Genomic DNA, 24476 nt, shown 5'->3' on the forward strand with positions numbered 1-24476 from the left:
CGACAGCTAATTAAGGCTTAGCTGGCTCAGGCTGAGGGCCAGGTCAGGGGCCGCTCACGCCGCGAATTATCGGCCCGGAGAGGAGACGATGAAAGAGGGCGCGGTGATGGGAAGGGGGGGGGTTCATCCTCACTGCTGGCCAAAGTCAAATTGATTAAAAGGGGAGCCAAGGCAACTCTCAAAACCCTTAGAGGAGGTACGTCAAACGATTTAAGGAGAGTTTTGTTCCCTCGTATCCTGCAGGACTTCAATTAGTTTTTTTTAACTGATTGGAGTCATAAAGAGAACTAAAACCAATCATATGATGATTACAGCAGCTGGTTTGACGAGCAGAGACTCATAAAAAACTCTTTAATGGTCCTGAGCAACACTTTCAGATTTCTCCCCCCCCCCCACAAATCAAGTCAGCGAGAGAGCGGGACAGCTTCCAATTAGAAAATCATTTTAAAAAATAGGTGAGCAATAATGATTCAGCACGGCTGGAACAATGTTGAAGAGGTGGGGGTGGTACAGTTCACCCTTGTAGAGTCATTAAAGAGGAAATAGCTGTTTTCTGCCGTGTCACTCAGGAGGCAAACGTTCAAAAGTTCAACCTGCTACAGAGTTATGAATGGACTTATTTGTCCAGACAGGATCTACCACAGAGGGAGGTCTGGAACCACACAACAGTGAACAAAGAGATAAGATCTCAGTCAGTGCACAGGCCCGACATTAACCCTGGCTAATTTGAAAATGATCAGTCTAGGAGTTTTAGTTGCTGGCCCGTTAAGAGGAAACAGTCGCTTCTGTTGAGATAAAGACAACCTGCCAATGACAAAGGACCGAGGTAGAACCCAGCGTGCGGAGGAAGTGTGAGGAAGAGAAAAGATGGTATGAGCGGGGGAAAGACGGTAAAGTCTCGTCACCTTAAAGCCCAGGAGAGGAGGTCTAGAGCAGCTGGTGACAAACTTCAGCAGCTTGCGCTTCTCCTCGTCTGTGAAGCCTTCGACCACCTCCCAAAAGATCTGGATGACGGGGTGAGTGGCCGTGTAACCACCTGAGGGAGGAGAAGAAGAAGAAAATATTGTTATAGCAGCTACAGCCAGACACAGATTACCTGACTGTAACGGTTAGTCTGTGAGGAGAACATTTCATTACCACATGTTTAAAAACAATACAATTTTAATTATGTACGAAAACTTGAAAAAATTACATATTTCCCGTTGTTTGAAACTACTGTAATGTTTTTGTTGCATGCAGGAATATGTATAAGTGGAGACAAAAAAAAACCACACCCAATCCAGGTAGCGGTAATCTACTCATAGAAGTTAGCTAACTGCTATTAAAGAACAAATGAAGAAGAAGAGGATTAGACAGTAGCATGACTGCTTCTTTTAAAGGTCACATATTCTGTAAAATCCTCTTCACCATGTTCCTCTAACTCTAACATGTGTCTCTAGTCCGTCTACAAACCCCCCAATGATGAGAAAAGTCCGTCCTCTCTGTCTTTAGCCTGCTCCACTTTTCAGAAAATGTGTGCTCAAACAGGCCGTTTGGAGATTTTCCCTTCATGACATCACAAAGGGCAGTAGCCCCTCCCCCAGGTCGGTGACACTCCCACAGCTAGGTGTTTGTTCTGCCCTCTGAGTCTGCCTTCTCACCGTAAACAATAGGACATAGAGCGAGAAAGCCCCGAGTACACCCAAGCCCTTCCAGAGAGGGGGCGTGGGCAGACACAGCTCATTTACATATTTAAAGGTACAGACACAGAAACAGCCTGTTCTGAGCAGGGCTGAAATAGAGGGGTTTATAGACATGATCAAATACAGGATCAGAGTGGATTTAGAACAAGAAACTTCACACACATGTTTTGAGGAGCTCTGAGACTTATTTAAACTGGTTGAAGTGGAGGAGGATATGTCACCTTTAAACATTTATGTGGGGACAGTTCGGGTTTACAAACTTTCATGAGAGTCATTACGAAATAAATGAGAGAAACCAAGTAATATACATCTGAGACTTTATGTTTCTTATTTCCTGTTGAACCGAATTCTTACTGAAACGTGAGCCCTGAGAACGGTTACACCCCGAGTAGGGACTGAAAGGTCAGAATATTTCTTCTGCCTCTGTTGAGCTTTACAGCTAAAGTGAAGTGAAGAAGTGAAAGCTCAATTCCCAGAAGAACCCTCATAAGTAGAAATGTTTTTATCATCAGCTCCTACCTGAGTAGTTTGTGAACTTTTTCAGGTCATCAAGACAAATTGGCACATGAGCCCCGGATATCAGCACCTGTTTAAAGGTAAAAAAAAAACACATTTGGACTCTGTGATGAATTTCAAGTTGCAGCTTGATCAACGGTTGTGACACATACCTGGATCTCCTGTTGGTCGAACATGCGCAGCCACTCCAGGTTAACAACGTTGGCCAGACCTTGTCTGAAGGCCAGGCAGTGAGGTCTGATGTGCTTGTTCAGTCTGTAGTCGGCCACCAAATGGATGTAGGCGATGCGGTTTGCTGTGGTCACAGGAATGTCTTTGCCTCCAAGCTTAAGCTCCACCACCTGAGTAAAAACAAACAAACAAGTTAAGAGTGATTTGAAGCTTCCTGATCTGCTCGGAGGACGATCAGAGCCGCACCCGATTTGAAATTTAAATATTAAACATGCAGAATATTCACAATCAGAAATCCTGTTGTGTGGGGCGAACACAGAGGACGGAACAATAGCCAATAAGGAAGAAAGCTGACTGAAGCAGGAAGCACAACAATCGTAACCATGGCGACAACAGTAAACGCGAAGCAGAAAGTTAAACGGACGTCAGAAATTGAGGAGCAACTTGTTGATTTGTGGCATCAACAGTAAGTAGCTCCTGTAAGACAATCCAACTGACAAGGACAGGAGGACGACCAAAATGTTTACCGTGATGGATGTACCAGCTAACAGCTAGCCACATTTAGCATGATCATCATGCTTCTTTACTCTTTAGGCGCGTTTGACGGCGTGAGATGACGAGTTCTGAGAGTGGACGATCTGGGTCTTGGTGAATTAATCTGTTTGTGTGTTTTCTGAGTTGGTCGTCTCGTTGATCTCCACACACTACGAGAACTGAACTGTTAAATCTGTCATGATTTGTCGTCATGTGTGGGCGCTCTCTCCTGGTTTTATAAACAGTTTAAGATTTTAAAAACCTTTCAGTGTCTACCAGACTTAAACTCTAAGTTAGCTAAGTGTCCACTTTATTTTGCACACCGCTGCTCGACTAACAATACAAGTGTCAGTTGGATTCAATTCAATCACAGAGAGGTAATTAAAATGTTTTCCAGCAGCACTCTGATTAAAGGTATGGCTCAGTGTGTGTGTGTGTGTGTGTGTGTGTGTGTGTGTGTGTGTGTGTGTGTGTGTGTGTGGTTAAGTGCATTTTCTAAATTTAGCACACTCGATGAACATCTGGTCCAATACAATTTGGCCCTTAGTTCTCTTTTCATTAGCTATAGAGCCGTTATTACTTGATAGAAAGTGCTCATCATCCCTGTTCATAAAACGGTGTGATGACATCATAGCCGATGCAGGGAGGCCGAACAGAAATGTTCATCTTGTTTTTACAATAAGGCTTTCCAGCATAAGGCCCCGTGTCCACCGAGAGAGCGGTGGCGTCTTTTTTCTCCAATTCTTTTCAATAAGCAGAGAGCAGCCACCTGGAGAAAAAGCGCACGCCCAGTGTCCTTTTTTTCCAGCGCTCTGACTTTTTATGTGCGGCACTCAAGTTGAAAATCTTTCAACTTTTCAGAAAGACGTTGTTGACATTATCTGGTGCTCATTTCTAAATGTTTGATATTCCCAGTAGTTTTGCTGCCTACAGATTGTGTTGATAGATACTTTCAGGAGGACTGCTCCTGAAAGTATCTAGTCAGAGAGAAACATTCAGCTGTTTGTTTTCACACATGCAGCTCCTCCTGAAAATATCAGGACGTTTTTTCAGGAGTTTTCTGCAGGTGTGAACGCCGCTTTAACTGAAACTCTTGACAGGATATCAGTTTAACTGCCGTCGATGGCAGCAACGGGCATGAATCAGCACCGCTCTGACGCAGTTTTAACGGATTGTTCAGCTTCACAAAGGGAATCGATGCAACAATACTGAGAAAGATTGTAATATTAAGCAAGGGTTTTTTTTGTATGTGGTTCACTTACAGGCAGTCCTTTTCTGCTGTTTTCTCCCCCACACACACAGAGGGTTCTGATTATGTGCTAATGTAAAAGAATTACCGTCCTTATCTCGTTTGCTTTGGTTATCTCACGGGGGCAAATGGAGGGCAGACTGCTCCCGTGTGTGCCTAATCTTTCACAAATTGTTTTTCCTATCGTGTTTGCGATTCCCCTATTTGAGGGCAGGAGGGCTGCATTGTAACTCGACTGTTTCAGGTGTTGTTTGAGGAGAGCTAATAAGACGCGTTAAGGCCCTGAGCAAACAGGGGCTCCGGGTAGAGTGCAGGTCTGAGTCCCGATGAGTCAGAGTGGCTGTGGCGGCTCATCTCCGCAGCCTTGAGCTTTGGAGAGGGACGTGCTTAAGAGCAGTGAGTAAGCTTCCGTCAGGCGTGTAAGGGGGGAGGTGGAATAGTCAACAGAGCCGCTGCGTTTCCTGCTCTGCAGCAGAGCTAAAGGCAAAGGCAGCAACGTGCTTTATCTTCCATTAGAGCTGAGAAGTGGTAACATCATGAGGGAAATGAATTATTAACGCCACGCAGAGGAACAACACGGGAGGAAGGACAGACACCTGATCGAGAGCGACTGACCAGTGCAGAAAAAAGAAAGAGGGCACCAAAGGCACAGAAAAATATAGCAGGTGAATCATTTATTCCCTGAAGCCACTCACCTGAGCCTCTCCCAGATCGTTGTTGACCACCGTGAAGTTGAGGCCCAGCTCCTCCACGTCGCCCTCGTAGCTCTTGAGGAAGAGAAGGTTGCGGTACATCTCCGGGTCCAGCGACGCCAGGTGGTGGATGTCCACATCAGCGCTCGTTCCCAAAAGTTTGGACAGGAAGAAACTGGCAAAGGGCAACTCCACCAGCATGTTCTCATACAGCGCCTGTGGAGCAAAAATAACGGGATTTTAGAGGACTGCTGCAGGACAAAAATGTAACCCTGACCCCCCCCATCTGAGTAGGGCTGCCCTTGGGTCAGTTGACATTTTGTCAGTAAAATCTCGTCGTTCAGATTATAATGCAGAAATACCAGCATGACGTGTTCAAGAGGTTTTAATGGTCCCATAACATGTAAAAACACATTTCACCATGTTCCTCTAACTCTAATATTTGTCTCTAGTCCGTCTACAAACCCCCCAATGATGAGAAAAGTCCACTTTTCAGAAAATGTGTGCTCAAACAGGCCGTTTGGAGATTTTCCCTTCATGACATCACAAAGGGCAGTAGCCCCTCCCCCAGGTGGGTGACACTCCCACAGCTAGGTGTTTGTTCTGCCCTCTGAATCTGCCTTCTCACCGTAAGCGAGAAAGCACCGAGTACACCCAAGCCCTTCCAGAGAGGGGGCGTGGTCAGACACAGCTCATTTACATATTTAAAGGTACAGACACAGAAACAGCCTGTTCTGAGCAGGGCTGAAATAGAGGGGTTTATAGACATGATCAATTACAGGATCAGAGTGGATTTAGAACAAGACACTTCACACACATGTTTTGAGGAGCTCTGAGAATTATTTACACTGGTTGAAAAGGAAGAGAATATTTCACCTTTAAACAAGACTTGGATTACTCCAAAAATATGATTTGACTGTGTTTGCGCTGACGTCACCACGTCGATTGTTTTTCTCTTGTCACTGAATAAAACAAGATGAGCAGATATCTGAGATAACTAAATGGACTCGCAGACTACAACAGGACCCAACATGACGTATCAAAGAGTGGAAGCGAGGGGATGCTAAATCAGCTCAAAACACGATCCATCCAAACACACGCACGCTTCCTGTTCACCCAGCTCAAACTTTATAAACGCCACTTCTCACCTTGACCCTAAATGCCGTTAAGAACCACAGCCGGGCAGGTGACTCATAAAGCCCATAGCTAATGTACTGGAATAGTCTGAAAAGAGCCCGTTGGAGGCATTAAAATATACAGGTCTTTATAAATGATGGCGCTAAAAACCCTGACCGCATCAGCTAAATGGATTATAAATCTAGAGGATTTCCATAATGCATGCATCTTAAACACACAGGCACGCATAAATCACGGCTATTTTCTAAACACAGGTTAATTGCACAACTTCAAACATTGTCTATTTTTTATGCAAAATAATCCACTTAGTATTTCTCTGGTGGCCGGCGCTCGTTTAGGACCATATGCGCCGCGTGGCCCCTTGAAACCTATCAATAACACTTATGCCGGGAAGAGGCAGCAATAAGTATATGGAAAAAACCTGTAGCCTTATTTTTTCAATGCCACTTACTTTATTTACGAGTGTTTATTGCCAGAAATTGTGCCAAAATGACTGCCTGGAAGGAATTAATTATCATGGCCGGGGCCTTTTTAATATAAGTGAGTGCAGTGGCAACGCAATTAAAGCAGATCGCCGCACCATCAGGTGGAATAAACGCCGGCCACGCTGCAGGTGCTTTCTGTTAGCTGCCAAATATGCTTCTTAATTTACAACATTAAGAATCAATAAAATTATAATGCTTTTCAAACGCATCTCTATCAAGCAAGGGGTGGGGGGCATCAGGAGTATCAGAGGAGGAGGAGGAGGAGGAGGAGAAACTTTCCTCCGCTGCACTGTGAGCAAAGTGGAGAGGCCACTTCTGATGAGGTTGAAGGTTTTGTTCTAATGAGAGAAGAATGAGGCACAAGAAGAACCTCCTGCTGGTCATATTACATAATGGGAAAATGTGATTTTCTTCCCATTAAGACTCAGCGTTTTAACTTTTTTTTTTAGGGCGTAAATCTGCAACGATGAAACCAGTCGACAAAAGCAAAGCAACCCGTTTTCACCATTTGCATCTTAAATCTTTCCGCCTGTCAGCCGGGTGGACAAGTGAGGAAGAGGGATGATGACCGGCCTCTATTCTGATGTTCAATCCCATTTCAGTGAGTACCCTAGACAAGCCACTCCTGCCTGTAATACATCACCTCCACAACAATGGCACGCCTCGGACATTAATTAACAATATTAATCTCCCGTGTCCTTTGAGCCGCAGTGTGCACCGGGCACATTGCAGCTGCAGTGATGCAATCCCAATCTATATAAACGCTTGCCTTTTATCCGGGGCTATAACGGCACTAAACAAATATCAATACGCCTCTCAAATGGCCCACTCAAACGTCCATTTTTATGGAGAAAGAGGAACTTAAGGTAGGGTTAATTGAAAGTCAAATTCAAATTAATTTCCCCCTCGCCTAATTGCCTGAACCATTAGCTATAGAGAGCACAATATGGAGAGAGTGGGGGGCGGAGAGCTCGTAAGCTGCTGATTGATCTTTTCTTACTTGCAAAGAAAAAAGAAAAGCAAAAGAAGAGTAGGAGGAGGAGAAGAAGAAGAAGAAGAAGAAGAAGAAGAAGAAGAAGAAGGAGGAGGAGTTAAGATGCTCTGATAAGTGAACTGGACCAGGAGATAAGAGACCTGGATGTTCCTGACTGTAAAACAGATCAAAATGCTATTACCACATGCTTTGAGCGCTTATTTATGTCCTGTCTGTGTGGGTCTGCTGATTTAGTGCCAGCCCATTGCGATCACTACACAAACAAGAGGTAGGAATCATCGGCTAATGGAAGCCCTAATTGAAAGGCGACCGCTTGTCATGAGGTAATTCCTCTCCAGACAGAGATGAAGCCCCCCCCCCCCCCCCCCGGCCACCCCCTTACATCCCCCCAAAGAGGAAGGCATCTTGATAAACAATCACTACCACATGCATTAAGGATGATTTAGAAACATTAGGCTCTGGTAAATAGTGCCATCAAAGGAAGGAAGCGACGGGAAAAACAATGCCGTCAACAGATTATGCACAGGGGTGATTAACTAAACCGAAGCTTGTCGAGTTAGAGGTTCAGGTTGTAGCCGCAGAGCTACGACCTTTTTCCTGAAACAAATGACCGTGATCTCGAAACAAACAACATCACGGCCTCTGAATTAACATAAACAAGCGTGGACGCCGACTGCAGTTGGTCCTCATAACTGATGTGTTGTGACTAAATCTTAAAATTAGCATGATGCTTTGGCAAGCAGCTTTGACACCTTCAGACATTCCTGCTTGAGAAATTATGATTTTAAAAAGTACACAAGAACAGCATCATTATTATTGGCTTGTGTTCCGTGCAGCCCTCCTCCCTCCGCCTGCTGCACACCTGCAGTCTCAGGGAGGAGGAGGAGGAGGGGGAGGAGGAGGGGTATTTTGAGGAGCCAGGTAGGAGAGCTCCGTGGGACGCACACACTCGCATACTTTTTGTCCAACGCATGACTAGATTTTTTTGTTATTTAGTTTGGGCTGGAGATACCCGACATCCTTTTTTCCCTCCTATTGTTTTCTTTTGGTTAGACTTTTCTTCTTGCCCGAGCACACAACGTGGGCATGGAGTATAATCCATCCAGCCTCCATTACCCCGGAGTGTTCTGTCTGTATCTGACTAAAATGTACAAGTGATGAAGCTCAGGTTTAATATCTTACATCTGTGTGGCGTCCTCTATCTTCTGGTCTCTGTCACTGTTTTGAGCCTTGATTTAATTCTTTTGGTTAAAGGGGGCTGTAACAGATTGTACTCACCTTTCCCAGGATCCTGCCTAGAAAGTAGTAATGCCTCGTGAAGGAGTCGCCGACCAGCATCTCTGCAGCGGGGCTGGGGTACAGCAAGCCCTCGTTTGTGGTCTTGAAAAAGCCCTGGTTAGGATTGAAGCCCGACTTCAGGAGCTCGTTTAAGAACTCGCGAAAGATGCCACCGCCGTCGATGCCGGCCTCGTCCAGACCGTGAGCGTTCAGGAGATGGACCCGGATCCGTTTCTTCAGGTCCGGTTCTGAGGAGGAATTCATAACGGTGTAAAAGTTATGAGAGCTAAAGCATCATCCAATGAAATTAAAAAGCTACTTCATCTTCCTCTCATAAATCTGACCAAACAAACAGAACTGTAGCTGTATTCAGAGCGCCGTTTCAAGCCGTGATAATTGTGAGCTCCACCAATCAGAGAAGTCGCAGTGACTCTCTATGATCGTGGGTAGTGTAGTTCTTTCCCCTACTGATATCATAAATAAACCGTGTTGTTCTTAAAGGTTGATATCAGACAAACTTGTGTCTCCTACAGGAGCAGAAACCATCGTTTCACACTCAGGTAGCTCGTGGTCAGTCTACCTGTGATGGTTATGACATCATAGCTAATCATCAAATCCACTATGGAGAAAAAATTAACAGGATTTTTTTTGTTCCGGAACCACACTGTTTAGCTGTTGTATTTGACAAGAAAGCACTTTCTCGACCTGCTGCTGAATATTCAAATCAAACTCCACAGCAGGTCATCTCTCAGAATAATTGATGCACCGTGATAAATCAAGTCAGCTGTAACTTATAGACACATAAATGATATAGATCATGTCTTCAGCCCAGGTCGCCCACTACTCTTTTTAATCAGATCGCCCCAACCCGAGTGCCCTTTCAAATTCAAACACAAAAGAGGTGACTTAAAATAATTGATTCTGCTTTTTATGTGATCCATTATAATAATCGGAGTCGAGATTATGCTTTACTGGAATTCAATACTGAGCTAACCTTCATCTTGAATGCTAACTTGAAGCTTTATCCTCGATATTAAGATTCTAAAGAGTGAAACGAGGAATTCAGAACCAGCAGCAGCATTTACAACACTCTGCTTTCTCTCCTTATGCAGGAATAACAAAGCCGCTGTGGCACTTTCCCCTGACGACACATTTCATGAGGTGAGCCGGCTGCATGTGTTGAAATCTACCGTTTTCAGGAGAGAGTTTATCGTAGGCGTCCTCGTAGATGTAGTTGCGTCTGATGGTGACATTGATGCCGTCTGGGAAAGGCCCGTCACCCTGCACGTCCCGTTTGTCAGCATAGATTAACCTCTGGAATATCTGCGGGGACAGGTGTTAAAAGGTCAGTGGCAAATCCTTTCAGTAATAAAAAATGTTTCATTCTGTGTGTATATTCTGCTGCGTGTTATTCAGCCTCTGTGTTTGATTATTCTATTAATGCTCTTTTTTTGGAAATTCAGAGAAAGAAAACACAGAAGGTGGAAAAAACTGGATCAAAAGCAATGATGAAATACATTTAAAGGTCCAACCAGAGAGATGTATAGTGAGTGAAATGATAAAGTGAGCTTACTATATGATCGGACATTAAGGAAACATGTTGAAGTGCTGGCTTCTCTGACAACAATGCAGCAGCCAGTATGTCCTCCTTCTAACTTTAGATTCTGCTCCTGAATGCTCTGAATTTGTTTGGACCAGAGAAGGTAGGCCGTTTTGGACACCCCTCGGTTTTCCAGATATGAGAGCAGTTATCAGGTCAAACCAACAGGTGTTGCAGCGATGGAAGCGGGTCAAGAGAAGTGGTTCAGATAGAAGTGATTGTACCCGACCTAAAAAGCCTCTGCATGTTTCTAATAAGCTCCACGAGCAGAAACGTGCTCAAACTAGGATCAATATTGGAGATGCTTTTTGAAAAATGGAGAGAGGTTAGAACGCAGAAAGGTTTACAGACCCATGCAGAGCTGGATAAACACTGAAGCTTCAGTGTCCACCACATGGTGACCTGTGTGAGCATGGACTCTAGAGAGGAGGGGGGGGGGGGGGGGGACAGCTCTCTATGATGTTTAGAATTTAGACTGCAGTACCCAGTTTAAACACTAGGGGTCAGAGTTACACACTGCTCCTTTTTTGTGGTTTGTGACATAACAATGCGGTACCTTGACTCGCTCCTCGAAGGGGACCACGAAAGGGAGCTCAGTGAGGATGGCCAGATGTCTCTCTTCGGAAACAGACAGCTGCGGAGGCTCGAAACCAACTGCAGAGAGAGAAAAAAAAACATGATATTGTTTATTTTTGGGGCTTCTTTATTGGAGAAATTGAGCGAGAGAGAGTTAGGGATGACCCAAAGGTCGGAGTCGAAGCTGAGCAGCCCGCTTCGAGGACCACAGCCTCTGAACATGGGGCGTGCAAATTAACCACTCGGCCACCAGGACCCCTAAAGAAAACATATTTTCCTGTCCTCAATCCTTGTAAATTACGACACGTGATTTGGAGACAATAATGATGATGAATTTGAACAGAAATGTAAATTGCTACCTCGTTCTTTAAATTTACTGTTTCAAAACTTGTGAGAAAGATCCTAAAGTATCGTAGGCTGCAGTATGTAATTAAAGCTATAAACCCTGAAAAATATCTCAGGCCTAATCCCTGCACTCACTCTGAGTGATTTTAGGATCTCTTTGATGATCTCTTTCACAATGAAATCAATGTCAGGATAAACCAAACTGTCTGCACACTCTTAAATCTGTGAAAATGTATAGTTAAAGAAAAGTTATCAAACAAAAATCTAAGAGTCTGGGTCAGCTACATATGGACAGAGTAAATCCTGCAGGGATTAAAGGTCTAAACGTCCCAACATCAGGCATCCTCAGCGTGCAACACTCATCTAACAGCATCATTACTGTGCTCACTGATGCAGGGTTTTTTTCCCTATTGTTTACAGGCCAGCCATTAAGGACATTTCCATCCGACACTCTTTTAATTTGACCCAGCTCGGAGCTGTTCATCCACCTGCTGGTCTGCTTCCATTAAGCTGATGTTTGTCTTGTATTAAACTCAGGATTTAGACCGTTTAGCCCACCAAAAAGAAGAGAGAAAAAAAGCCACAATAGCTAAACCGGCTCTTCACCCTTCTCACTTAGCGTCCACCGCAGCTCAATTATTCTGCTCAATTAGTCAGTCTGATCTGCATTTTCCCATCAGGTTTCCATCTTTGAGAAGAAATATGGCCTCTGAGTGGTCAATACGTTGCTCATTCATCAGCCCTGGGCCTGTCCATTTAAGGAAATGAGAAAAGGCCAGACAAACACATGGACCAGATGTGGCTGAGCTCATCAAGTACTTTCACACTAATTGAATTTATCCCATACAGCCTGCGAGTGGGATTAGGCAGATCATACACACATTGTTATCAGCTTGTTTTCACACCTTACTTGAGTCTGATGAAGCTCTTCAATGTCGGGCTTATCAAGTAAACAAAGATACATTTATAGGGCGTTCACACTTGCAGAAAAACTCCTGATATTTGCAGGAGGAGCTGCATGTGTGAACACAAACAGCTGAATGTTTCTCTCAGACTTTATCCAGAGTTTCTCCTCCAGCCTCCTCATATTTCATCTGGAGAAATTTTTATGTCACAGGATATTTTCAGGAGTGAAGATGTGAAAACGGCTTTCAGAAATTCATCTTTTGCAACCGGTGTCAGTGACTCTTTTTTTTTTGCTGTGAGAAAGAATTTCTTCCACCCAGCTGAAGACAGACATGATCAATACGTTCTTGGATTGTCATTTTATAGTTCAATTTGCAACCTTAAGACCTTCTCTCTACCGACTAAAGACAGACATTTTTAGAGATGACACCTTGTGGGAGATAAAAAATCAATGCATGGCTCAGCGGTGTAGGAAAAGCAAACACAGAGAAGGTGACTTTGGACAGCAATTAGGATGATTTCTGGGCTCTGCATCAGGCTGACACCAGCATTACTGTAAATGATTCAACATATTCTTTCATAGCCGCTGAAGGAGTTCAAAGACAGATAATCGCACGCTACTTTGAAGAAGAACAAGAACAAAATCTTTCTTTCCAAATAGCATGAAGCTACACAAAGAGCTCTCATTGGTCGCAGCACAAGAGATAGTTTCAGGTATCATTTCTCAGATCCAGGAAGTGTTGCAGCATCGAGAACTATGAGGAGATAACTGTACCATCAAGGGTTGATTGAAGTGGCCCGATGCGGCCCATCCTTCGCGTTCTCCACACATGTCTTGCAGACGGAACATACAACTGTGTGACCTGCGGAGAAAAGGGGAGGGGAGTGAGCAACATCATCCTGCTAATGGTCGAGACTTCAGACGCTATTTAACGCCAGAGGCTTAAACTTTTAGAAAGTAAACACTGACTTGTACTATTGTTTATTTTTCATACTGTAATTTTTATTATTTTATATCATTTTAAAATGTCTGGATTAAAGGTTGGAAACAACAGGATAACTCACGATAGGATAACATAATATGATCCGTTAGGTACAACATGAAGCAATGTCAAAGAGAAACTAGGCAAAAAATATTCTGTGACTGTAACTGATCATAGCAGGAAGCAGGAACTATTTAACAATTAAGGCTAAAAATCATCTGACAAAGCATCCCAACAATGATCAAATCTAAACTCCAAGCAGCTGGTACCTTATCTGCTCGGATGTTGACCTCCTCAGAGAGCCAGTGACCTGCTGGACAGAAGGGTCGCCTGATGTCGCGAGCTTTCACCATCTTCACCAAGTTAGTGATGACCTGTGTAGTAGATCAAACACACACACAAACACACACGTGTCACTATAACATGTCTTTTAGTGTATGTTACATACTCTTCACAGTTTTTTTTTCTCTGTATAGGTTGCTCAACAGGATGTGGTGCCACCGCTTAGAGAGAGAAAGAGAGAGAGAGAGAGGGGGAGAAAAAAAAGCAATTTGAGAATTCAGCCATTAGTGCGCCATTTATGGGGAGTATAAAAGAAAAACGACCTGTGCCGTCCCTCAACGTCCAGCCCTGTTAATTACCGACAACGAGGCCTGCTGACATCAGCCGCCGGGCAGAGTATGCAGAGACGAGGGAGCACCCGTTCAAAGCACAGTCAGTCTGAGCGTGGCTCTTCAGTGGATTGAAAGCCAAGATTGCACATCAATGTAACAAAGATATTACCGTAAAACTTGAATGAACAGCCCGGGCTTTCATTGACTTCAGTCTATGGAATGAGGCGGCCTTTTGTTTGGGACAGGCATCATGACGAGACATTATGTTTTAAAGAAAACTTGACTTTGAAATTGTAAATTCACACAAAAAGGAAGTTTAAACTGGAAGCTGATAAACATATTATATTACAAATCAGCCCATCCATACGACCATGCCTCTGCTTTTATGAAGATATAACATGTGGCACAATTAAAGATGAATACCAAGCTCCAGATTTTTTATATAGAACCATAGACTGTAAATATAACTGGACGACGCCAGAGCAACGTCACCCCGTCCTGTTCCTGCAGGGGGCGCTGGAGTCCCATCGATGGCGGTCTCCATGCTGGAAATGCTGTCTCAGTCTAACTTTCAGTCAACCTAACGACAGGCTGAGAGCTGGAGCTGAGGCGGGTTTTAAACCTCCTGACAAACCGTTACACCGCGCCCACCTGTCAATCAGGTCAGCTACACGCCTTATTGTGAATAACTCTTATCCTTCATCAAATAAAAACTGATGAGTCATCAAAACATTCACCCCCCGTACAGTGTGTGTCCATCGAGACATGAGCTAATCACACCTATTTGGTTTTTATAACCAGGCTTAATCTCTGCTGTAAAAACAGGCTTTTTAGAATGGGTGTGTATGTGACTTCCTGTGCTCCTGCAGCCAGCCTCTTAATTGGCCTCGGCTGGACGTAACAAAGCTCCGCTGTTGCTACGGCAACTTGCCATCAGACACATAACCTCACGCGTGTCACTGCATGAAGATTCGATAAGGGAGCTGTTGCGTCTGCCAATAACAGTCACAGCCACTCCATTTCCATATAATACCCCGGCTGGATATTTCAATCGAAATGTTCTTCTCTAAAGCGCGTTCATTTTCATACAGCGACGATCAATCTCGGCCAATCGCTGCGAGGCGACCGCAGTCGGCAATAATTGCAAGTGCAAAATGCTGTAAGAGGCGCACGACGATGGGTTTGGAGTAGGCCAACCCCCTGACTCTGGGAATGAATAAGCATTCCTTAATTAGCCCATCGGGTTAAGTGCACGCCTTAATGGGCCTTTCCCAAACTCCGGCGTGACATCGTTCTCCAAACATGGCCAAGAAGAAAGTTCCATTAGCAATATTAATACAAACTTAGTTGATCATTTTCATTCAATTAACTTCTTTCAATTAAATAGATAGCTCGACAATGGAGGTGATAAAAGATGGGGAGGGACGGCTGATGACACGAACCAAACATTAGCGTGTTAGGGGTCAGCGGCGTTAAACCGACTGTAAATCCCGCCGTTCAATTTGGAAAATGCATTTCCCTGCTACCCCACTTCTTTAATGGGTCGTTTTAGCTGACAGGAGGCCTTTGAGCAGATCCTTTATGAAAAAGAAAAAGAAAAAAAAAAACTGATGTGCTCTTCGGGTATTTGTCACCTTTCACAGAACTCTTTCTCTCTCCCGTCAGAGAGTCACAGCCAAGAGCAACGCCACCTAATTCTCTGTGATAGAGAACAGGAGGGGAAAAGGAGAATTGAAAGGGTGATGGGCGATCAGAAAATAGAGTTCGAGGTAGAAGAATGATTTTAAAGCTGTTTTCTGCCTCGTTTGCTCAGAGTAAATAAGCAATGGATGACCTCCGTGGCAGCGCTCCTGTTCATGCATTCACGCTTGGTTTCCACTAACAAAATCAAGAATTAGGACCCTTGGTTTTGGAGAACAGAGAGGTAACATTTGAGCGTACCAAAACATTAAAGCACTACTTTATATTTAAGAATGATGTAACATCTTGGATGACTGTCACCAGACCTCGTCATGTCAGCTTATTAAAACCATTTGAACCTGAAATTTGTATTACAGGCTGACAAACCAAGAGAAGACAAAGACTTTTAATTATAACTCCAGTACGGTCTGAGGTTCTCGACACAGTTGGATTATATTAAGGTAAGACCGATGTGGGATTTTTTCCGGGCCGATACTGATATCGATATTGTGGAGAGAAAAAGACGAATACAAGATGCTCACTCGACTGGAAAGTAACATAGCATGTCCGTGCATCACCTCTTGAAACTCTGGAGAGTGATGCTTGTTGTAATCCATATAGCGCCCTCTGTTGGTGACAGAGAACTGCTAGTGTAATATAATGAAACTCAAATTAAATGCTGTTTGACTGGTGAATTAATCTCATAACATCGGCGCATATCTGCGATAAAATTGGCCGATATAATAGTCACCGGATATGCTGATATCTTCTGTGTCAGTGCGTTAGAAGCCCAGGAGCTCCCCCAACCTACAGCGAGGTGATCTGGCACTACTACCACCCGACGTCCCTGGCGCACAGCCACTACCATCGGACTGCATCGTCCCCACAACCACCGCCGTCCTCATTCACGCAATTGTGGACAACATGAACGCGACGAAAACAAAGGAGAAATCCTTTTTGCATCTTTTCCCATATACTCTTTAGTAAAGTGTCTCCAGATAACACTTATTATGACTTGGCGCTATACAAATAATGATTGATTGATATTACCGGCTGGCTGATTAATCGGTCTGGCTTTAGATTATCTATTTTACTAATCTTTTGCCAGAAAAATAAAAATTCCTTGTGTGTGAAAACGGCTCTACTGTTGTTTTTAAAATGTGCTGTATTGACGTTTTCATCAAAATGAAGTTAGCATTTCTTTGTGAACTATATTTGATGTTTTTCATAATTTTGGATTTTTCTCAATGTCTGCTGATCAATTTGAAATTCAAGTTGTGTGACGGGCAAAGACGCACATTAATCTGTGATGCAGCGACCGTGTGATACACTCTTACCTTGAAGAGCTGAACCCAGCGTTTCTGCTCGGCCTGGATGCGTTGCTGAACCTCGGTGTTCGTCTTGACGCCCACGCTGCGGAAGGCGGCCATGTACTCCTCCCTGTGCTCGGTCTTGGTCTCGGGGTAGGCCAGCTTAATGATTCCCAGGCACGCGTCCCTCAGACAGCGAGACAGAGTCACCAGCTCTAACAGCGTGAAGGGCATCATGGAGGACTGCGTCTGACCTGTTGAGAGGTGGAATGGATTCAGTGTCTTTTACAGATATTGATTTTTAAATTCACACGGCGGCAATAAGCTGCGTTACTGCTGAAAACAACAAATGATGAGAGAATATCCGTTTCCCCAAGAAGGAGATTCAGAGAGATGAAGGTGACTGTCCACAAGATGAACTCGCTCTGCTTCTTTTCTGGATATTTAAAACTGAAGAATGAATCATAAACTCAAAAAGTACAGCCTAGAAACCGCAATTTTAAAGTGTAATCCGCAATTTCCAAATGCGGTACGACACCGCTTTGCCCTGCCGCACTGGATCTGTTTCTAAAGCGTGGGTGCAGCTTCACATGTTCACAAGATCACATGCAGGAATAAAGAGAAAAACATGCAAACAACATGTTGCTTTGTCTTTCTGAGGATGATTTGTTCTTCATTCGGTGCCTGTTTTGAAGAAATCAGGAGTCTGTATGATGTGTTTTATTTTGAAATTGACCGGACGCTCTGTGCGTTTCCTTGTCTGACTTCCTGTCCGGGTCGATCTAGTCTGGCGAGCCTGACGCGTGCCTGCAGCAAGCTTAGTCAAAAACAAACTCGGGGCATATTTGTAAAAGGAGCAGAGAGCGGCGTAGCGCTGCTGGCACGCTCAATGGTGTGTTGACGAGAGTGGCAGTGAACGGCGCTGTAGTGCTCGGCGCTGACGGACTGCAGCGCACCCAGACTGTGTGGAAACCGGGGTTACGTTTTCCGCCAAATCTTGCAGATCAACAAAAAACGTATTATAATAAACAATGAACAAGAAAGGAGTGCGTCCTAATTAGCAGCCCTGCAGCACGTATTTAAAAACACTTTCAATGTGTGTGCTCCATAAAACTACAAATAGAATCAAACTGAGGTTTCATCTTGACATTCTGCCGAGGTCACGCACCAGGTCGGATTTTTTTGTCTGTGAAGACATCGGCGCCTTTACCTTCCATTTCATGACCGAAGAACTCGCTGTCGTGCACGGAGATGAGGGAGTGGCTGAAGAGAGAGCTGAAGAGATAGAAGAGGGGAATGATGCGGTTGGAGTCCTCAAATGACATTGGAGACCCCCGTGAGATCAGCTGTAGCAGGGGCACCATGGAGCTGAGGGGAGGGGGGAGAGAGACCACGTATGAGGCATAAAGTCTAATCACACAAACATGCACAATTCTCACACGTCGATTTGCAGACTTCCAGGTTTTGAATTAGCTCACCCAGTGATCATTTTCGTTGTCATGGACGTTATGAGGTACCAGAGATGCCTCAGGAAGCGTGCGTTGAAAGCTAAACTGTACAGGAGCCTGCAGAGAGGAAAGAGGAGGAGGGCCGTTATCCATCAACATCAACAAGAGGACATGAGTTCAAGAGTATTTCAATCAGAGCGAGCACACACAGTAAAACGACTCTCTGTCTGCTACGTTAGGATTGTTAACATCGCCCTGTTAACCAGAGGACACGAGTAAAATCCCTGTTATCCCTCGTAGAATTTTCTTGGCCTTTTCTCTCTCCTTTTAAACCTTGCGAGGGCCGAAAAAGAGATTAAATGAGCCGTTAAGCTTTATTTAGGCGAGGCACCTTCCATTAGTAAACTAGTTGCTGGCGAGGGTACCCGGCTCGGGTCATAAACAGCCCTCTCTGGCTTCCTGCTGGAGCCCCATTTAACTTAATGGCCAGGGGCGCAGGACAATGGAGGGCGGAGGAGGAGGAGGGGGGGACGGGGGGGGGCCTGGTCCTCGCTGTGACCCCTGCAGCGCCAGCATGCTTCCACACTCTCAGTGAATTACGTGATAAAGCCAAGGAGGGCCCGCATACCTCGCTAAAGTCGCTCTGCTGTGGCACCAAGGTGTGAAGCTGCTCTTTGTTCAAGTGTGTGTTTGTGTGTGTGTGTGTGTGTGTGTGTGTGTGTGTGTGTGTGTGTGTGTGTGTGTGTGTGTGTGTGTGGTTCCCTAAATTGCATGGCTTTTCACACAGAGGGTAAGTACAGGTGACAATAATGTCCTAAGTAAGCTGAAAGGTAAAATAAAGTGCCCCTGCATATAATAGGCCCTTGTTTAAGAGTGACAGTGCCGACACCTATTAGGACGCTTGGCTTTAATACGGCTGCGTCTTTGTTTTCTCAGCAGACGATAGGAGGAAAGGTCAGCGGAGGGAAAAGACACAAGAAGAGACATAAAAAAAAGTAAAGCTAGACAAATATTCTCATCTCAATGTCAACCCTCAAATCCCCATTCCCTCGTTCAATCTACGGAAACCCATTCAAAACTCCCAAAATGGAAATGAGAAACAGGAGCAGGGTGTCGGACGGCCCAGAATACAGCTTGAAAAATGGTTTACCGAGCGCACACACACACACTCACACACACACACACCATCTGTCAGGACTACAAGGGCTCCGGAGAGAAGCGAGGAGGAGTGCAGTGCGCTCATAACAAGTGATGCGAGTGTTTGATTGAAATGGGAAACAAAGCACTAAACGCCAGCTGACATGCTGATTTATGGCCCGAGAGAACCCAAACCCCCATTTCAATCATGGAATGAACCGCTAATAAACAAAGTCAAGACATCAAAAGGGGTTACGTGTGCACGTGTGTGTGCGTGTGTGTGTGTGTGTGTGTGTGTGTGAAAAGCAGCTCGATGAATAACACCCAGATCATTTCATTTTGCGGTAATGAAAGAATCTCTTTTCAGCAGGAAAAAAAAAAAAAACAGCAATGCTTGTTTCAAATTTAATCCAATAAAAACCCGAACGAACCGGAGTAAGGCTCGTTATCTCATGAAAACACCAAAATCACAGCAACCACTGAAAAGTCAACAAAGTACGTGGGCTGATCTCTGCAGTGACTTTCATCAGAGAGAGAGAGAGAGCGCTGTTAGCAACAGAGTGCTACATTCAGTGAAGCCAAACAATTAAAGTGAAATTACACCAAACATCCGATTCTAAACAATTAAAGTGAAATTACATCAGAGTCACTAAGACAAACCTGAGCTGAGAGCAATTAGCAAACCAATCAGACGCCTGTTTCCACCGCAAAGCTTTTAGATTCTTAAAAAAGAATAATAATTTCAAGAGACATTGGACATATTTATTAAAAAAGGCAGCGTGCCGGGGGATGGCTGGACCACCGGCCAGCCTCGCTCTCTCTTTTCTTTTTTGCTGTATGAGCAGTAAATCAAGGCCGGGATGCAATTTGCTCCCCTTAGCCTCTTGTAAAGCTATCCCGTCCACTCCTGCAGTGATTAATCTTTCTCAGTGAGCTAATTATTTTGTACAGATATCCAATAATGATGGAAGACGAAGGGGCAGGATTTATGGTAAAAGCGAAGAGAAGGAGGAAGCCATATAAAAAAAAAAAAACTGGATGCGAACAGAAAGAATCTTCTAAACTCGGATCAACCATCCGATAGAAATCCTGAAACATTACCAGCCGACGTTAAGCCTCTAAAAGAGACACACAGTAATATATCAACAAGACAGTCTTAACACACACACACATTTACATCCACTGGCTCTACTAATAATTAACTAGAGCCGGTTGAGCATCCACAGAGCTCAGTCTGGATCACCTCCCGTCAGTCAATGCACCCCCCACCCCCCCCCCCCACACACACACACACACACACACACACACACACACACACACACACACACACACACACACACACACACACACACACACACACACACACACACACACACACACACACACACACACACACACACACACACACACACACACACACACACACACACACACACACACACACACACACACACCACCTCTGACATCCTGGTCCTAATGTAATCAACCTGAGAAGGGGTAATTGCCCTCATCCAGAGCTGACAGCTTCCCTGACATCCCTGCTTCCTTTGCCGGTTGTAAATGCCAGAGGGTGCGGATCACTGATAACTGCCTGCCTCGCGTCCCCGTTATTTACATTACTGCTTACAACGCAGGAGCGCATAAAGACACAGTTTTCCACTCAATCAGTCGGATGTGTAAACATGCTCTCTGGACGCCGGAATGCTCCTCGACAAGACGTTTTAAACGTTATTATGATGTAGAATTAAATTGAGAAGGGGCTTTAAGTTTGTTTGTCATGCTCAGAGCGTACGTGGTGGTTGGCCGTCGGCTGTAGTCTTTGCGGTGTGTTCAAGTGCAACTTTTTGGCTTTGTTTATTGTGTGTTTCGACCACATTCACCAGCAGTACGTTAGAGACACTCAAGCACATTACCCGCTATCACATCAGGAGATCCGCACTCGATGACGGGTATGACGCGCATCACAACAAGTCACTCAAGTCAATCACAGCGGCTGCAGAAAAATATTCAAACAATAAGGGTGAGACGTAGCACCACAATCATGGCGTTCACGGGAGGGACATAACGGCAGCAGACTTCTCACTCTCTCTTTTTCTCTCTCTCTCTCTCTCTCATGCTTTACTTTTTGGATAAGGCAAAGAAAACAAATATAAACGGGCGGCCCGTCCAGGTGTTGTCTATGTGTGGGAGACATGATACATTAACGTCTTTACTCATTTGCACGTTGAGGAATGCCAAACTAAAAAAAATCCCTTAGTTTTTTGGTACATTATGGTTCACATGGTCGAACATAAAAAATGGGTCCTGACCTGACTTTTGGCACCATGAGGCGATGCTGCACCATGAGCGTGTGACAGATGGATGCCATCATAGTAAAAACCTCCTCGCTGGCCGAGTCCCTCCACACCAGGTTGAGCAATGCGTTGGTCTGATGCTTCGTGTCCAGCTTGCGCACACACTCCTCTGTGATCAGCTGCACAGAGATCCTGGTGTTATCCTGGAGAAGAAGGGAATATGTGGGGTAAGAAGACTGGGAGGGGAATGCGAGGGATTTGTGATGTTCAGCTGATACGTTAGTAACTTTTGGATGTGTTTAATTAGCATTTTATCCAAGTTTACTTCAACTGATTCAAATGTTCATCAGTGTGTTTTTACTCATCAAGGCCGTCTCTAGGACAACAGTCTGGCCGCTGTATGACCGACACTGCTCCGTTACCTTTTACTGCATGTTTTTTATTTTATTTTGTTTATTTTCCCGATCAGAAACAGAGCAAAGATGATGTATTTTATGATATTCGTTTTATTTAAGAATATCTGTATTGGTACGGCAATGACTGTGCATAAGAGTGGAACTTCTGTCATATCTACATGATGTTTGTATCTTGCCTGCATGGGCGGTGGATGGATGCCAGTGTTGTCTTCATCCTCTGAGTCGCTGTTAACTTCAGGCCTGCTGCTGCTCTCGGACACAGGCAGCAGCGGCAGCAGCGTCTGCAGAGCCCGAAGATACAGAAGGAGACCCTCCTCTGACAGCGAGGCTGCCAACACACACCACAATCATCACATTACTGTGCAAATCCACATATCTCTGTGAATTGCATAAAAGTGGTAATGCTTTAAAGGAGCCGTGGACATTTTAACACCACCCACCTAAGCAGTTCTCCCCCGCAGAGAGGACAAAGTAAAACACCCAGGGGGCCTTGCTCTGAGGCGAAGAAGAGGAGCTGATGGTGGCCTGGAGGGAGCTCAGGAAGGCCTCGAAGGGGAACGAGAGACGGACGTCGGACAGTGCCGGGATAAAGAAGTGAAAGATCTGCTCGGTGAACGGTGCAGAGATGAACTCCTCAGTAAAGGCTGCAAATACAAACTGCCTGCAAGAAGACAAGACAAAAAACACAAGTCGAACCCAGGGGCATAAACTCACGTGGGAAAGAAACTAAAATTCAGTGCATATTTCAGCAGAAATTAGCGGAAAAGGGTGGCTTGTTATAACATCACTTTGCTCATTCTGTTCCAATATTGTGTCTCCAAACAGAGCGGCTTTGTGTGGCCCCGTCACACACATCTGGTGGGTGAAGTGAGATAATTAGCTGTAAGAGTCAGTGTGTGCACAAGTTTCTCTCACTCCCGCCTTGCTTTTCTTCAAAGAATAAAAGAAGGTCCCTGTCGTTTGTTTTTGAGAATGTCTGAAATCGACGGCAAACAGCCTGACTTTCTGCACTCCGGCGGGCGAGTGAGTCTCGGGGACTTTTATGGCTTGTTGTAAATTAGTCTTCGAAGCAATTACCACTGACCACAGGGGACAAAAGAAAACTGCTGTAGTTCATCTGATCAGTTTAATGGAGGATTTTTTTTAAAGAATTCACCACCCTGCTTGTCGTCATCTGTCTGTGGCTAACAAGCAGCAGTTTGGGAGGTCGACAGACATCACTGACTTGAGGTTATCTCAGACTGTAAATATGAATGTTTAAAGCCTGAGTGACGTCCCCCGTCTGTTCCTGCAGGGGGCGCTGGAGTCCAACGATGGTGGTCTCCATGCTGGAAATGCTGTCTCAGTCTAACTTTCAGTCAACCTAACGACAGGCTGAGAGCTGGAGCTGAGGCGGGTTTTAAACCTCCTGACAAACCGTTACACCGCGCCCACCTGTCAATCAGGTCAGCTACACGCCTTATTGTGAATAACTCTTATCCTTCATCAAATCAAAACTGATGAGTCATCAAAACATTCACCCCCCGTACAGTGTGTGTCCATCGAGACATGAGCTAATCACACCTATTTGGTTTTTTGAACCAGGCTGTAAACATGTTCATCTCTGCTGTAAAAACAGGCTTTTTAGAATGGGTGTGTATGTGACTTCCTGTGCTTCTGCAGCCAGCCTCTAGTGGACACTTGAGGAACTGTCTTCAACACCGCAGGTTGCTGCTTTGTCTATCTTTGTGAGCTGATTCTCTGAAGAGTTTAAAGGTGACGGTAACACATCATGTACAAGAGACAATTCTTCTTTGGGCAAATGATAAATAAGTTGTTTTTAAAATCGTATTTAGTCCAGATCTATTGCCGCAAGTAAGCCATCATTTTGAGACCCGGCTACATGAAAAAAATAAATGTAAAAAAGCAACGAGTGTAACTGGATAACTTAAATCAAATTTTTGGTGCTGTACCTTGCGCCTGTTGTGCAGGAGGAGTAGGTAAAGTGCAGAGGTTTTAGAATGTGCTCCAACAGTGTGCTTGCTAGTGGGACAGAGGGGGCATCGCTGTAGTCCAGACTGGAAGGAAGTCTGTGATTCACTAGAATATACAGCGACCGGTAGTATCCTGACGAGAACACAGAAGGAGAAATTTAGATATTTAGACAGCAGCTCAACATCATCTCTAAACACTCCTTTATGTGTGAAGGTTTATTTTTGCCCATGAATTAAATCACTGTGTGCTTACCTTTCTGTACCATATAGTGCAAAATCTGCTCTAGTAAAGAAGCTACATAGTGAGCATCTTGATTAACGGGAAGATAGGTTTTCTCTGAAGAAAAGATTTCTAGCATCCGCATGGGAACAGCCACATTTAAACCATCATCGTTACAGTTTTGTAGCAGCCTGCAGAGGCAAAAAAAAAGGGACCAGTGAGAGAGTGACAAAGCT

At 44.6% G+C, this 24476-nt stretch overlaps 1 protein-coding gene across 3 annotated transcripts in view; it reads right to left on the minus strand.

Annotated features, from left to right (window-relative positions):
* The window catches only part of ube3c (ubiquitin protein ligase E3C), a 30558-nt gene that overhangs the window by 1702 nt on the left and 4380 nt on the right, over positions 1–24476 (minus strand). For all 3 annotated transcript variants that reach the window (XM_061064107.1, XM_061064106.1, XM_061064105.1), the window contains exons 7-23: positions 24274–24431; positions 24000–24153; positions 22488–22708; positions 22224–22375; positions 21647–21834; positions 18231–18317; positions 17963–18120; positions 16780–17006; positions 13418–13522; positions 12941–13028; positions 10895–10992; positions 9929–10061; positions 8739–8986; positions 4848–5060; positions 2351–2539; positions 2202–2268; positions 906–1036 (exon numbers count right to left, since the gene is read on the minus strand). In XM_061064107.1, the coding sequence (XP_060920090.1) occupies positions 906–1036; positions 2202–2268; positions 2351–2539; positions 4848–5060; positions 8739–8986; positions 9929–10061; positions 10895–10992; positions 12941–13028; positions 13418–13522; positions 16780–17006; positions 17963–18120; positions 18231–18317; positions 21647–21834; positions 22224–22375; positions 22488–22708; positions 24000–24153; positions 24274–24431 (2617 nt within the window). The remainder of the gene's footprint in view (positions 1–905; positions 1037–2201; positions 2269–2350; positions 2540–4847; positions 5061–8738; positions 8987–9928; positions 10062–10894; positions 10993–12940; positions 13029–13417; positions 13523–16779; positions 17007–17962; positions 18121–18230; positions 18318–21646; positions 21835–22223; positions 22376–22487; positions 22709–23999; positions 24154–24273; positions 24432–24476) is intronic.

Source organism: Labrus mixtus, chromosome 19, assembly GCF_963584025.1.
Source record: "Labrus mixtus chromosome 19, fLabMix1.1, whole genome shotgun sequence".
In the NCBI taxonomy this organism is placed as follows: Eukaryota; Metazoa; Chordata; class Actinopteri; order Labriformes; family Labridae; genus Labrus; species Labrus mixtus.